This window comes from Dendropsophus ebraccatus, chromosome 10 (genome assembly GCF_027789765.1).
Source record: "Dendropsophus ebraccatus isolate aDenEbr1 chromosome 10, aDenEbr1.pat, whole genome shotgun sequence".
Lineage (NCBI taxonomy): Eukaryota > Metazoa > Chordata > Amphibia > Anura > Hylidae > Dendropsophus > Dendropsophus ebraccatus.
In genome coordinates this window covers 45,874,696-45,890,436 of record NC_091463.1, presented here as the reverse complement: position 1 = coordinate 45,890,436, position 15,741 = coordinate 45,874,696, and the positions used below count along the sequence as shown (strand labels likewise).

Below are 15,741 nucleotides of genomic sequence, written 5' to 3'. Positions count from 1 at the left end.
ACATCGGTATTCCACTTAGAGATGTGCGGTGGCTCACCGATGATTTTAGGTTTGGGCCTAAATAAACGATTAGCCGATGACACAAACATCGGCTGATCGTTTTCTCTATTCCACCGAGCAAAAATCGATTATCACTCCGTGGAATAGGCCCTTTAGTCAACATACATAAAAATTCTTCTGTCTGGAGAGCCCCTTTAAGGAAATGTCCCATAACCTTAACATTTTTTAAGAAAAATGCCTACCCTCTATTTTTTCAACTTGAATGTGAGCACAGCACAATTTTGATGCACATAATGATTTTCTTGACAATTTGTTATGTGATTTCCACCACAAAGTAGTGCAAATATATTGACAATTTCCCTATAACTTTTAGTAAAATGGACAGAAGATCAGCAAAATGTATATAAAAAAAGCTATAGGGATTACAATAATTTTTTCTTACCTATGTGATGCATCCTGGAAAGAGGATGAGCTCTCCACAAGACTTTCATCGCTATCACTGTTTATCTCCACTGAGGACATGGAGTCTGGATCAGCTTTACCTAATAAAATAAAGGCAGAAAAAATCATTTTTATTTCTGCACTCTTGTTTTAATAGTTCACATGCTTAATGCCAGATAACACTGCTGTACAGAATTATTATCATTCCAGAATATGTATGACTATGTTATAATGAGCACCAATCAGCCATCGACTTTTGTTTACAGAGCCTTTACAAGGGCCGACAGAAGTATAAACTGTATAGGGACCTTTAAGGGCCTTCACACATGGAAAAGGTTAACCGAGCCGGGAAATTATTTCCCATGTCCTATTGTCTCCATACACTTTATACTATGTCTGTCAAACTCCTCCTCAGAGCTTTTTCTTTTGGTCAATGAAAGTTTATTCCTCAGTGTATTTTAGATTGGCCATACACACTAGAAAGCAGTTGGATGAAGGCATATAGGCACAGCTATCCCGCGTGACACCCTATACCACTGATGGCGAACCTATGACACGCGTGTCAGCACTAACGCCCGTAGCCATAGTTGCTGACACGCGTCCGCCATGTGGAAAAGTATGCGGCCGCATGGAAGCTCCATGGCAGTTCAGCGTCCTTACAGTGCGGCCCCACCCCACGTACCGTTCGGACGCAGCTACTGTGATGTCACCTGGCACAATAGCTGCGTACGCCGGCCGGAGCGGAGCCGCGCTGCAGCCCCTCCTGCTCCTGACTCCAGTGTCGTCTCCTGGTGCCACAGCCCGCATCCTGGACCGCAACAGGATTGTAAGTGTGTGTGGGGAGGGATGGGGGTCAGGGGATGGGTCAGGTGGGGTATTGTGTGTGTGTGTGTGGGGGGGGGGATGGGGCCAAATTGGGTATTTTGTGTGTGTGGGGAGGGATGGGGCCAGGTGAGGTATTGTGTGTATGAGTGTGGAGGGATGGGGCCAGGTGGGGTATTGTGTGTGTGTGTGTGTGGGGGATGGGGGTCAGATAAGGTAGTGTGGGGGGATGGGGGGTCAGGTGTGGTAGTGTATGGGGAGAGATGAGGGTCAGGTGGGGTAGTGTATGGGGAAGGTGGGGTAATTGTGTGTGTGTGTGTGTGTGTGTGTGTGGTTTTAAGTTTACTTCACACAATTATTTTTGGTATATTAAGTACAGTTATATATTACAATCAAGTATTTTTGTTATTTAAACTACAAATAACACAAGATTATGGTGTTTTTTCTCGAAGTGACACACCATTCGAGTGAGCGGCGTAGTACAGCAGTGGCTTGTCTGGCTGCACTGCACATGGGCAGCATAGTAAAGACGCCGGCGTCGCAGACGTGCATTGCCGCACCCCCCCCCCCCCCCCGGGTGACATCAGCATGCAGGGCTTTCCAAGACGCCCAGAGGGGCATGATTACAGCGCCGGAACCCGCCCAGGACAGTGACTAGAAGACCAGCCACACGCCCACCGTGACTACTTAGATGGTAATTTACATACAGTGCGGGACATTGTTAAACTTACTTTGCACGTCTCATTAGCTTTATGGCCAATTTAAGTGTGATTAGTTCCCTTTAAGGACCCTTTTACACAGGCTGATCAGTGCTCGCTTGCTCCTCATTCCCTGCCGGCACTATTGCACACGCTAACAGCGAGCGTGTAAAAGCCGGGGGGTAGGGGTCTCTGCAGGAGGGGCTCCCTGGAGGTAGGAGCCCATAGGGGATAGCGGCGGTCTGCTTCTGCCGCTCTTATTACATGGTGTGATAGCCAGCAGACCATAGCTATTGTTCTAGTTTTTTTTCAACATGTTGAAAGACAAGGATCTGCCGACATGGTGTCAGCTGATCGTTGCCTTTTAACAGGAGCTATTATACCAAGCGATTATCGGGCGATAATTGCTAGATGTAATACTGACTTTAGTCTACTCCCAAACAGCATACACAGACAAAACAAGGACATTTTTCTTGTCTTGCTTTTGGTTATTTTAAAATCATAAAATATAAAAAACATTTTTTTTTTTAAATTACCTGAATTATGTGATAAGCCAACCTGCCCAAGATCACATGGTGACTGATCAGCCCTTGAATCTGAATCTTCCACTTCAGATGTTGGTGACCGTATCATTAAACCATGGGTCCCTCCTACAATGAAATACATCAACACACCAGTTCAGATTATGTGTACTCTATCACTCTATATTTTACATATGGTTACTAGAAACATGGCTAAGGAAAAGACAATTCAATACATTCAAAAGGAAAGAACAGCAACAGGTACAGACGTACTAACCGAAAGCATTTACCAGTACATATTCTTTACTTGTTATCCCTTTTTATTCTGTGATGTGTCATGTGTCTACTTTTAAGTGTTCTGAGCATGCTATGTGACCTGTGCACAGGTTATTATAGAGGAATTGTGGACAAACGAGCTGTGACTGTGAATGGTAGGATCCTGTGTTATCTACATATAAATGTTACCAGTCATTGCAATACTGTCTGTAATAATTAAGAAAAGGCTACTGAAAAAGCTTTACAAACATGAATTGGCCGTTTTTATTATACAAGTGTGGACTACATGGGCGTTGCAATTCTCTGCCCACAAAATTCTATAGTTCTATGAGGCTTAGTGGTCAGAAGGGAAATTAAAAGATTTCAGGATTCTTTTTAAAGAGTTTAAAGAGGTAGTTCACCATTTTTTCTTTCAAATCAACTCTTCCATTACTTATCAGCTGCTATATGCCCTGCAGAAGTGGTGTATTATTTCCAGTCTGACACAGTGCTCTCTGCTGCCACCTCTGTCTGTGACAGGAACTGCAGGACATACAGAAACTGATAACTGATAAAAGTACTGACTTGAGATTTTTTTTTTTATAGAAATAAATTACTAATCTTTAACACTTTCTGGCACCAGTTGATTTTAAAGATTATTATATATATATATATATATATATATATATATATATATATATATATATTTTTTTTTTTTTTTTTTTGCTGAACTACCCCTTTAAGATCAATAATGGCATGGACGTTTTTTTTTTTTTTTTAAATATGGACTTTTTAAAAAATAAAAATAATTTGTTAACAGGCGCCGTTGTTGGAGCAGAAAAAATAAATTAAAAAAAGCTATACTCCCCTACCTGATCCTCATCCTCAACTTTTGGCCTTCCAGCTGGTGAAGGTTCCCCATCTCTGCCATAAGGTGTAAAATTCAGGGGATTATGTATAGTAATAAAAAAGCCAAACAGGCCTCTAATGGTGGTGTTGGAACTCTGCAAGTTGCTAATGATGGTGTTCTTGCTGGGATGGACACTTAGGTGCTCTTGGGACACCTTAGTGCAGGGAATTTATGCCTCAGAGAGACATATAAAAGAAAATAAATAAAAACAGGTGCAGAACTAAACGTATTTTGTTCTAATGTCAGTCACCAGCAGAGGGCAATCTTATATTATCTTATTCCTAAAACATACAGCTGAAGTAAAGCAAACCACCTATAAACTAATGTAATCCTCATATACAAATGTGTAGACACTGTGGCTATTGTTCATACACAGCTTCTGTCACCAAAAATGACCCCAAAACAATAGTTTACATTTTAAAAAACGCACTAAAAACTCCCATTTTTTCACAGACTTTGGAAAATACAAGCAATGTGTAACCAAACGGTTTAATTTTAAAGATTTACTTTTTGCCTCAACCCCGAAGCCTAATGTTTCACATAACTTTTAAGTCATTTTATACAGCGAGATCGGCAGTGCCTTCACAAGGCACAATTATTGCATGGCTGGGTCGCAAGGACGATTGTTTTATTGTTTGCGGGCCCATTAAAATATATTGTTATCAGCTGCCCATCTCCCGTTTAGACAGAGGTGTGCTGACGATAATTTTTTTATCGGACGCACAAAAGATCAATGTGTGACAGCCAGGAAACGCCAGAGATGACACTGAGCTGGTGTCATCCTCCTAAAGTCCCTGGTACCTTGTACAGTAGGGAAAATAAGTATTTGATACACTGATGATTTGGCAAGTTTTCCTTCCTACAAAGAATGGAGAGGTCTGTAATTTTTATAGTAGGTATACTTAACCTGTGAGAGACAGAATCTATAAAGCAAAATGCCAGAAAATCCCAATGTATGATTTTTAAATAATTACTTTGCATTTTATTGCATGAAATACGTATTTGATCACCTACTAACCAGCAAGAATTTTGACTCTCACAGACCTGTTATTTTGTCTTTAACCCCTTCCTTCCTCAGCCACTTTTCAGTTTTGCACCTTTGTTTTTTCCTCCTCGTGTATTAAAGGCCATAGTGCTTGCACTTTTTTACTAAGAGAATGAGCACTTATTTTGTGTGACACTAATTATACTTTGCAATGACAGACTTCCCCTCTCCCGCTGCTACACCGTAAATTAACCTCGCTGCAGCCTATGCCTGCATTTACGATGCAGGATGACACGGGCACAGTAGCTGTGCCTGTGTCATCCACAGCGGGTCCCGGCTGTCAGTGATAGCTGGGGACCTCTCGCAGCTGTCAGCACTGGACCCGCGCAGTTAACCCTATAGATATAGTTAACACTATAGATACTGCGGTCAGCACAGCCACAACATCTATAGGGCTTCAGATAGAGAATTCTCCCTCTACAGAGATATGCAGCCTGCTCATGCTCGATACAACAACTCAATGGTGTCCCATCACTTTCTAGCCCTCCTTTCTGTAGCTTTGAGACCCCCCCCCCTCCCCCGAACTATTGCTCTCTCCTTTATTTCAATTTACATGATTTTCGAGCACAATAAACTGACTGCTGACAAGTATACCATGGTAAGAAACATGCACAATGTGTTGAATAGAAAAACATGGCCACTTTCTTTCACAGACAGCACTTTTGTCTCCAGTTTGGGTGCAGGTTTGGCAACTCAGCTCCATTGAAGTAAATGGAACTTAATTGCAAACCACACCTGAACTGGCGAAAAAGTGTCGGGCTATCTCTGGAAGAAAGTGGCCATGTTTTTCTAACACTGCATAACTCCTTTTAATAAGATAATTTACGAAAAGAAAAACAACTGTAATTAAGCCTGGTAATGCTGATAACATGGCAAAGTTCAGAAGCCACATAATCAATTACGCTCCAATTATATAAACAAAGAAACCCAACAAAATTGTGACTGTGGGAAGGCAGCCTTGTCATTATGTACTCACCTGTTGTTGTCCCATCAGACCCTATTAGTGGAACAGTTATAGCCGCAGTAACTCCATCTGTGGGCAGCGCTGTGTATACGACAGGCAGTGACTGCACCACAACAGGAATGGTTTGCAAACTGCCCATTTTACTAGGTAGATTCACTGAAGGGATAGTGTGAATGACATGAAGGATTTGCTGTCCACCACTCCCTTGTGTTGATGCCAAAATTGAACCAGGGGAAAGCACTGCAGGAACCGCTGAACCTAGGCCAGACAAAGAGACCACTGAAGGGGGTGCTGAAAAAAGTGTACTGTGCGACGTGGAACTGGTTGAAGGACTCTGAGATCTGAGAATAGAGGTTTTAGGCTTATGTAGAGAGAGGTCAACAGGTTCGGCCTGTGGCATGCTGCAGTCGCTGTCCAGAAGTTGCTCAGGTGGCTCCATCTTGATGTCACTTAGAAGAGTAGGAGCAGATGTCTCAGTGCCAATTTTGCAATGGGACGACATAAGCAGAGAGAAACTGTAAGCCTGGAAACAGAAATTGGGAAAAAGGGTAATTACTAAAAATCTATGTGAAAATATATATTGTTTAACCCCTTACCCCAACATACATTCTGCCCAAGTTATATATATATTTTTTTTTTTACTTTTTCCATGGCTGCCAATCAGTGTAACTTTCCTATTTGCCCACTGACAGAGCCGCACAGCTCTATCACTATAGTGCTCCGGAGGATGAAACATCATGATACATCATGCCGGGAAGGGAAACGATACAGGACAGCCTTATATTGTCCATAAGTCCACAAGATATACAGACGCGTGAATGCAGCCTAACTCCCCAACAAGGCACTCCCTGTTGTAAGATATAGATGGGAGAAGCGTGTGGCAACACACTCCACTCCTTGTCTTGTTGTTCATTATGACCCACTGCAATATGGTTTTAATATAGTTCTATGGAGCCAGTCTCCTGCAGTCTGACATAATGAACAGCAGGACAAGAGCTGAAGCGTGCTGCCACTTGCCTCACACATCTATATCTTAGGAAGACAGAAGAACTGTGGCAGTTCCGGCACTCCAAAAAATGAGAATTGAGAATTGTTAAAATCAAAAATAAATTTTTTGTACCATGATTAAGTGCATCTGTGTGAATAATGATGGTTTGCTGGTCATCCACTTGGAGCCTTTATCTTTTCAATATGAATTAAAAGTTATTTTTTAACAATTCCTGAGATTTTTTTGGAGTAGCAGAACTGCCACTGTTTTTCTTTCTTCCTGGGAAACTGCAGCTGGCTACCACTCTGGTCCAAGGCACCCTCCGGCCTATGCACCCTGGTTGCTACAATGATTTAGAGGAGCTGCATTCAGTCACTTTTTATTTGTGCATCAATTTCTTACAATAAGTGGGGGTTCTCAGTACCATGGCCTGACTGATAAAAACTTCTCTGTGACAAGTCAGACCTTGCAGCTGACATAGGGCCAGTGAAATAAGAAAGCCTTGTATGCTCTGAATTAAATGTGCACAGGGATATCCCTCATCAGATACTGCAACTTTATCAATATTGGAGTAACTGAGCAGAGGGACAAAGGACCATCCTCTCCACCAACCATGCATCTATCCATGTAAAAGAAGGTGCGTGGTCGGCAGCTGATGAACCTGTATAGAAAACAATAACCCCAGAGTCCTCCTGGCTTCTTCCCACTCACCGTATCTGCTGTAGAAGCTTCAGAAGCAATCTCTGCAGTGACAGGTAGCTCAGCTAATTACTGACAGCGGCGCTGTTGTGTCTGAGCAGCCTGTCATTTCAAAGATGTGTGAGTGGGTGGGGGGGAACTCAGGGAGAAGCCAGAAGGACACCGAAAGTGTGGAGAGGTATAGCTTTATTATTTTCTATATATGCAGAAAAGGCAGAGTCGTGTAATGGGTACAGTAAGTGAGCGCCAATCTAGCTGATGGGCACTTGCTTACACTGCGCATTGGGCCTTGTAATACAGAATAACAACCACCGTACATGGTCCATATATACAGATGATGTGCTGCGAAACAGAATTTCATAATGAAACATGATGCCAGGAGCTCCAAATCAGTTTAAGACCATGTTCACACACGGCTAATCAGTGGCCGTTCTGTGAAACGGCCATGTCACAGAACACCCCTGTCTGAGATGTTCACTTCAACCTAATTGGAATGCAGGCACATTCGGGTGTCCACTCCAGTTAGCCATAGCACACAATGTAAAGTACAGCACAGATTCGTATTTTACATCGTGTGCACTCTCTTAGTTGTGCGGCCACTGTTCACTGAATAGCGGCTGCACAAAAGAGACATGTCAGTTTTCAGTGCAGCCGTATGGAATCCTGTCTGTAGTTTACACAGTGTATACGCTTTGGCAGTGGTTTTATAGGGGTTAATGCGATTGCCCGCTGTGATTAAACAATGGCCGTTGTTTAATAAAAAAGATACATCGGGTGATAATATCGGGTGATAATGAATCAAGATGCTGGGATTTCCGCTATTCTGGTCCATAGCACATCATCTATGCATGTACCGTAATCACAGAATATGTGTATTCCCCCTTAAAGGTCTTTTACACAGACCAATTATCCAGCAACAAACGTTAAATTATTCGAATTTAAGCAACAGTCTTCTAGTGTAAACGCAGCAACAACCAAATACAAACAAAAACTTGTTCATATGTCACCGATCGCATCTTTTGAGCTGACCTTAAAATCATTAATTGTTCTCAAAACTTTGAGTGCAGGGCTCCAGATGGCGACCAAAATGGTCGCCAATGCGACTGACATCTTGCAAATGGCGCCCAGATTTATTAATCTGGGCGCCATTTGCGACTGGCCCCGGCGGCGCGCTGTCTCTTTAAGGACTTCCGCCTTCCGCACGCTGCGCCGAATCACGTGGCGCCTCTGCGGCCGTCCGTCCAATGAATGACGGACGTGCTGGATGACGTGTGCGGGGACACGCTTCTCCAGTGACGTCATCCAGCACGTCCGTCATTCATTGGACGGACGGCCGCAGAGGCGCCACACTCCTCCAGCGCCTCTCTCCCGCCTCTCCTCACCCGGCGCCGCGGTTCTTCAAGTTCACCCCAGCGGCACCAAGCTTAGATAGTGGGTGAGTACAACCGGAGGGACGGCAGGGGTGGTGGCCGGTCAGTAATGTGTGTGGGGGGACCGTGGCCTGGGCGGGGGATTGGTAGTGTGTCTGTTGTGATGGCGGCCAGGTGCGGTAGTCAGTGCGTGTGGGGTGCGGGGGGGTATGTATATACACTGCACAGTACCACTTCCCTCAGTGTCTGTATGTATATACACTGCACAGTACCACTTCCCTCAGTGTCTGTATGTATATACACTGCACAGTACCACTTCCCTCAGTGTCTGTATGTATATACACTGCACAGTACCACTTCCCTCAGTGTCTGTATGTATATACACTGCACAGTACCACTTCCCTCAGTGTCTGTATGTATATACACTGCACAGTACCACTTCCCTCAGTGTCTGTATGTATATACACTGCACAGTACCACTTCCCTCAGTGTCTGTATGTATATACACTGCACAGTACCACTTCCCTCAGTGTGTGTGTGTATATACACTGCACAGTACCACTTCCCTCAGTGTGTGTGTGTGTATGTATACACTGCACAGTACCACTTCCCTCAGTGTGTGTGTGTATGTATACACTGCACAGTACCACTTCCCTCAGTGTGTGTGTGTATGTATACACTGCACAATACCACTTCCCATATACATTGCCACAGGGGCTATATGTCATCGGCTGCCGGGGGCTATATATATATATAGTAGATCATTGCCGGTAAGATGGCAGCTGGCTGAGGGAACACACCAGCAGCAGGGGGGTATATGGTTGTCAAGTTGCAAGTTTCCATGTTGAACGTTTTCAAACTAAGAAAAGAAAGGATCTAAAGGAGGAGGATGCTGCCGTGGCCTCTGCACACAGTAAGTCCCATTTAACATAACATTAATTTTACATGTTTTAAAATGTTGGCGACCAAATATTCTATTTGGCGCCTAAATTTTTCAGGTTAGGAGCCAATGGCTCCTAGGTAAATTTTTTAGTCTGGAGCCCTGGAGTGTAAGCCCTCATTATTCACAGTATATAGATAAGAACGCAATTGTGAATATGCACAGAATATATACGAATGCAATTGACTTTTCATAGCAATTTATTTTCTTGTCTAATGCTACGTTTACACAGAGCGATAATTAGCCCCAATCGTTTAACGATTTTAAAGCAACGATTTGTTTTTTATAACAGTCAGTGTTTAGACGAATAAATCGTTAGAAAAAAATTGAAAATCTGAAAAATATTGCGATCGTTTTTAAAATCGCTTAAGCCCATCTCACAAATCTTTGAAAGACTGTTTACACGAAGTGATCTGCAAATTTTTAGAGAACGAACAACGACGATTTGAGAATATGTTCAAAAGATCATTCGATGTTTACACGAGCCAATTATTGCTCAATGCAATCGTTATTGTGAAAATTCGAACAATAAATGCCTATCATTTGTAAGGGCCCTATTACACCAACAGATTATCTGACAGAATTTTTGAGCCAAAGCCAGGGAACAGACTATAAACAGAGAACAGGTAATAAAAGGTAAGTCTGAGATTTCTCATCTTTTAAATCCATTACTGGTTTTGGCTTAAAAAATAAAATGTCAGATAATCTGTTGGTGTAATAGGGCCCTAAGAAAAAAGCATCACTTCATCGTTCACAAACAAGCGATTAAGTGATTTATCTGTGTGTGTAAAAGCACCCTTAGAGAGTTCATTTGTGTATTTGTTTTAAGAAGTGCAGCAACACTGGGTATGTATAGTTGTAATGTGTAAGCAACGTCTCACAAGTAAAACCGAGATAAAATACAACAACTGGAAACAAAAAGGAAGAAGGTTGGATGCCTTTAGAAAAGCCAGTGTGTTTATTCTGTGCAGAGACTCTTTAGGGATCTGGGGAGAGCTGAAACCAGGCACACCCAGGGTGGGGTTGACTTGTTTAAATGGACAGGGAACGCCTGCTGCTCACACACCCTGTTTCACTCCTTCCCCTAGGATGGGGGTGGGGTGTGGGTGAATGGGTTACTATGATCTCAAATATAGCACATATATATCTAAACATGCTGCAATGAAGACTCACTTTTTTTAATGCTTTTTTTTCTTTTCTTTTTTTTTTTGCAGTGAATGATCTAAAGTACATGAAGGAAATGACTGTAATTTATGTGCGTTTACACTGAACGATTATCGTGCAAATTCGCACGATAACGATCGAATTCGAAGGATAATCGTATGTGTAAACGCTGCGAAAGATCAAACGAACGATAAATCGCTTATTTTGATCTTTGATCTAAAATCGATCGCAAAAAATTCGCATAACGTTTCGTGTAAACAGTCGTTCACCGATTTTTCCTATGTGCGAGATAGGCTTAAGCGATCTCAAAACGAATTTTCCGTACGATATATCGTACCGTCTAAACGCTGATCGTTATGAAAAGAAAATCGTTACTCCGACATCGTTAATCGTACGATCGGGCCAATTATCGTTCCGTGTAAACGCAGCATAAAGGTTTTCACTGACAAATGATCAGCCTATGCCAATTCTCATTATCTGCTGAAATATATAAAAGGGGTTATTAAGGTTTACAAAAACCTACCTTTTATAAGGGCAGAAAGAGCGCCACACCTGCCTCAGATAGTGCATGGTATTACAACTAGGCTGTATTCACTTTAAGGCCAGTTTAACACATACCATATAATAGTGGATTTCACGCTGCGATTTCCGCAGCTATACCAGGTACTGTCATTTCTATGGTTTTACATCTTTAGGGCCAGTTCACACGGAGTAAAACTGGCAGAATCCCGCCAGCCTCCTAGTCTTTCTGGCAGTCTATGGGAAACTCGCGCGCCTCCTCTCTCCATGCGGAAGAATTGAGATGTCAATTCCTACGAGCGGAGCCTCCAATAAACTGCCAGAATGACATGGAGGCTGGCGGGATTCTGCCAGTTTTACTCCATGTGAACTGGCCCTTACACCTCTGCCCAGCTAATATGTTACTGGGCAGCTGTGGGTTGAGTGGGAAGGGGCTAAACATTCTGGAATGAAAAATCCACTGTATTGATGTAAAGCCATAGAGAATAATAGTACCAGGTATCGCTCGGATTTGGCAGCGATTATATGTGAAACAGAGTTTAACTGCAGTACAACATACAAACTGAAAACAAGTGTGGTGCTGTTTTTGGAAGAAAGCAGCAATGTTATTGTAATCTGGATAATTTATTTACTTGACTGGCTGAAGTAACAGGGAAAAGCTTTACTATATGATATACGTACAGATATTAACAAAGCAGCTTGGTTATTAAACATCACCACATCTTAGGCTGGGTTCACATCATGATTTGTGCCTTCAAGGCATGGATACGTAAGCAGAGTCTGAAATCCGCTGCCCACATATTCCTACTCAGATCAGCACGGTCACCATTCAATTCAATCACCCATACATACATATTCAGCTAGTGACTACATCTGGGTCATTTTCCAAGCACATAGGAGTTTCTACTTGGATTGAAAAGTGCAGTGCATGAGTATATGCTCAGAAAATGACCCAAGTGTAGACACTTAACTATATTAAAGCAACTCTGTACCCACAATGTGACCCCCCGCAAACCACTTGTACCTTCAGATAGCTGCTTTTAATCCAAGATCTGTCCTGGGGTCCATTCGGCAGGTGATGCAGTTATTGTGCTAAAAAACAACTTTTAAACTGGAAGCCCCGTGCCCTACGGGAGTGGCCTACGTTGTGTATGCATTAGGCTGGCACACCCTCTCTGTCCCTCCTCCCCGCCCTCCTCATCATTAGGAATGCTCCAGGCAGATTGCCTCCTATTCCCCACCTGTGTCAGCCCGGCACGTGGGCTGGATCGTTAAAGAGTAACTGTCATGTTTTTTTTTTATTGCAGAAATCAGTAGTATAAGCGATTTTAAGAAACTCTGTAATAGGTTTCATCAGCCAAAAAAGCCTCCTTCAGTACTCAAGAAGCAATCTCCCAGCCTCCCCCCCTGACTTCTTATCTGTGCATTATCAGGCAAACACGTCTTCATTACAGAGAAGCCAGTGAAGACGGGCTCTGCTCTCTCCATTGTAAGCCTATGAAGGGGGGAGGGGCCGAGGGAGATGAGGGAGCAGGAAGAGGTGACATGAAGGTCAGCTGTTTGGAGACTCTCTGAGCACCTAAAACGCTAAATTCAGGTGTCAGTGCTTATCTATGAACTTACTGAGACAAGATTGCAGGGTGTTGTGCTTTGCAGAAATCCTCCGTGCTCAGTCACAGCCCCTCCCCTCTCCATAGCCACATAATGGAGACAGAAATCCTGCTTCATTTGATGTGAGGGGGAGGCTGGGAGATTGCTTTTTCACTACAGAAGGAAACTCTTTTAGTACATAAAACCTATTACAGAGTTTCTTAAAATCGCTTGTACTATTGATATTTAATGTTTTCAGAAAAATTACAGTTACGCTTTAAGCACCTGTGCAGTGTTCAGCATAGAGAAAATGTTCCAGTGGCATTCCTAATGATGAAGAGGGTAGGGAGGAGGGACGGAGGGGTGGTGCAAAGTTAGGGCAGAGATACTCCCAGATCTTGGATTAAAATCAGCTATCCGAACGTACAAGCTGTTTGGGGGGGGGGGGGAGGACAGGATGTCCCTGCCTTAGGCTCCGTTAACACTGGCTTCTTGTGTTCCATTTTAACCTCAACCACAATGGAGCAAATATTTTTATGACAGATTTTACCCCTGCAATGATGAAAGTGTAGAAATTGACCGTGTAAGAGGCCACTCACATCCCCGCTATATACAGACCATGAATACAGTAGTGTGATTTAACAGTTTTGTTGCTGTGAGCTCTCAGTTTTGCAATATATCTGTGTACATACTGCTGGGTCGTCTTCTAGACAGGAAATTGAATTACACATTGAAAAATGGATGTAAAAATAAATAAAAATGCTAATGAAATATGAATGCAGTTCGAATCAAATACAGAAGTCACCCATATTTCAATCCCTCTTCTTAAACTTCTACAGGCATTTTCCATCCGCAAAACAGATAAAAACACACAATGTTCTTAAATGATAAACATATTTTTCATGTGAACAGCCTTAGAGATGATCATTATTTTCATATAACAGATCACAAAAAAAGCAGACTGCCGCTGACTTCAATGGGACGAGCCCCTCCTGCTGCTCCCCACGTGTGCAATAGCACAGGCAGTGAGCTGGGAATGAGGGAAAATCAAGCCCTGGGCTTCCAACAGATTATCAGGCCTTTAGGGCCTATTATGGTGCGTTTACACGAAACGATAATTGGCCCGATCGTACGATTAACGATGTCAGAGTAACGATTTTTTTTCATAACGATCAGCGTTTAGAAGGTACGATATATCATATGGAAAAAATCGTTTTGCGATCTCGCACCCGCCGCCCGGCTCGATCGCCACCCCCGCCGCTCTGATCGCCGCCGCCGCTCCGGTAACCCCCCCACCGCCGCTCCGATCGCCACCCCCCCCCCCCCGCCGGCGCTCCGACTGCCCCCGCCGGCCCGCGGTCATACGTTACCTGCTCCGCTCAGCAGGTCTTCAGACATCCCCGGCTCCGCTCTTCAGTGCACTGATTGGCTGAAGAGGAGCCGTTTGAAATTCCCGCCTCTCCTCTTCAGCCAATCAATGCAAGGCAGCACTGATTGGCTGAAGAGGGGAGCCGGGAATTTCAAACGGCTCCTCTTCAGCCAATCAGTGCTGCCTTGCACTGATTGGCTGAAGAGGGGAGCCGGGAATTTTAAACGGCTCCTCTTCAGCCAATCGGTGCTGCCTTGCACTGCCTGCCTTGCCTTGGATGAGCGGGGGGCCGGGCTGCGGGCGGCCGGACTATCCCGCGACGACTGTTTACACGGAACGATCGGCAAATTTTTTGCGAATGACGATTTGATGACATATTGAAAGATCAAAACAAACGATGTCTCGTTCGACATTTGATCGTTCGCTGCGTTTACACGTACGACTATCGTTCGAATTCGAACGTTATCGCGCAAACGCACCATTACACAGGCCGATTATCGTGCAATATATCGTTCAAATTGAAGGCATAATCTTCTGGTGTAGTTGCGGCAAAGATCAAGCGACGAACGTGAATTTGTTCGTATGTCGTTGATCGAATCTTCTGACCTGACCTCAAAGTCACTGTTAATTGTTTGCAAGTCGTTCGATTTCACATTGAGAAATGAGAGAGGAATTTGAAACAGAATCCACTCTCAAAAAACTTTCCTCTTCATTTCCTCAGTGTGAATACACCCTTTCTGCATATCTAGAAACTCTCATGTATCTTGAAACTCAACCTAAAGGCCCTATTACATGAAGCGACCATATTATCGGCAACGATCAGCCAACATGGACGATGTGTATAAGGGGCTTTATTTACAATTGTAAATAGCAATTTATCTTTTTGTCTAAACGCCTATTGTTTGACGTTTGCTAAACCAGCACTTAAAGCGACTGTGTATCCACAATCTGACACCCCCCCCCCCCCCCCAAACCACTTGTACCTTCGGATGTTGACAGGTGATGCAGTTATTGTCCTAAACAACAACTTTTAAACTTGCAGCCCTGTGCCCAACGGCCGTGGCCTAGAATATCTTTGCCCTAACTTTGCACCACCTCTCTGTCCCTCCTCCCCACCCTCTTCATCATTAGGAATGCCACTGGCAGGATTTTTCCTATCCGACTGCACAGTTGCCTTAACGATCCAGCCCATGTGCCATGTTCTCACAGCTGATAAATAGGAGAAAATCTGCCTGGAGCATTCCTAATGAAAAAGAGGGCGGGGAGGAGGGACAGAGAGGTTGTGCCAGCCTAATGCATACACACTCTAGGCCACGGCCATTTGGCACAGGGCTGCAAGTTTTAGTGTTGTTTTTTAGGACAATAACTGCATCGAATGGACCCCAGGACAGATCTTGGATTAAAAGCAGCTATCTGACGGTACAAGTGGTGTGTGTGTGTGGGGGG

The 15,741-nt window shown here is 43.6% G+C and overlaps 1 protein-coding gene across 1 annotated transcript in view; it reads right to left on the bottom strand.

Moving 5' to 3' along the window:
• LOC138802674 (Krueppel-like factor 8) overlaps nt 1–15,741 on the bottom strand; it is a 38,673-nt gene that overhangs the window by 3,712 nt on the left and 19,220 nt on the right. Inside the window, exons 2-4 of the mRNA XM_069986228.1 lie at nt 5,669–6,179; nt 2,498–2,611; nt 443–542 (exon numbers count right to left, since the gene is read on the bottom strand). Of these exons, the coding sequence (XP_069842329.1) occupies nt 443–542; nt 2,498–2,611; nt 5,669–6,179 (725 nt within the window). The remainder of the gene's footprint in view (nt 1–442; nt 543–2,497; nt 2,612–5,668; nt 6,180–15,741) is intronic.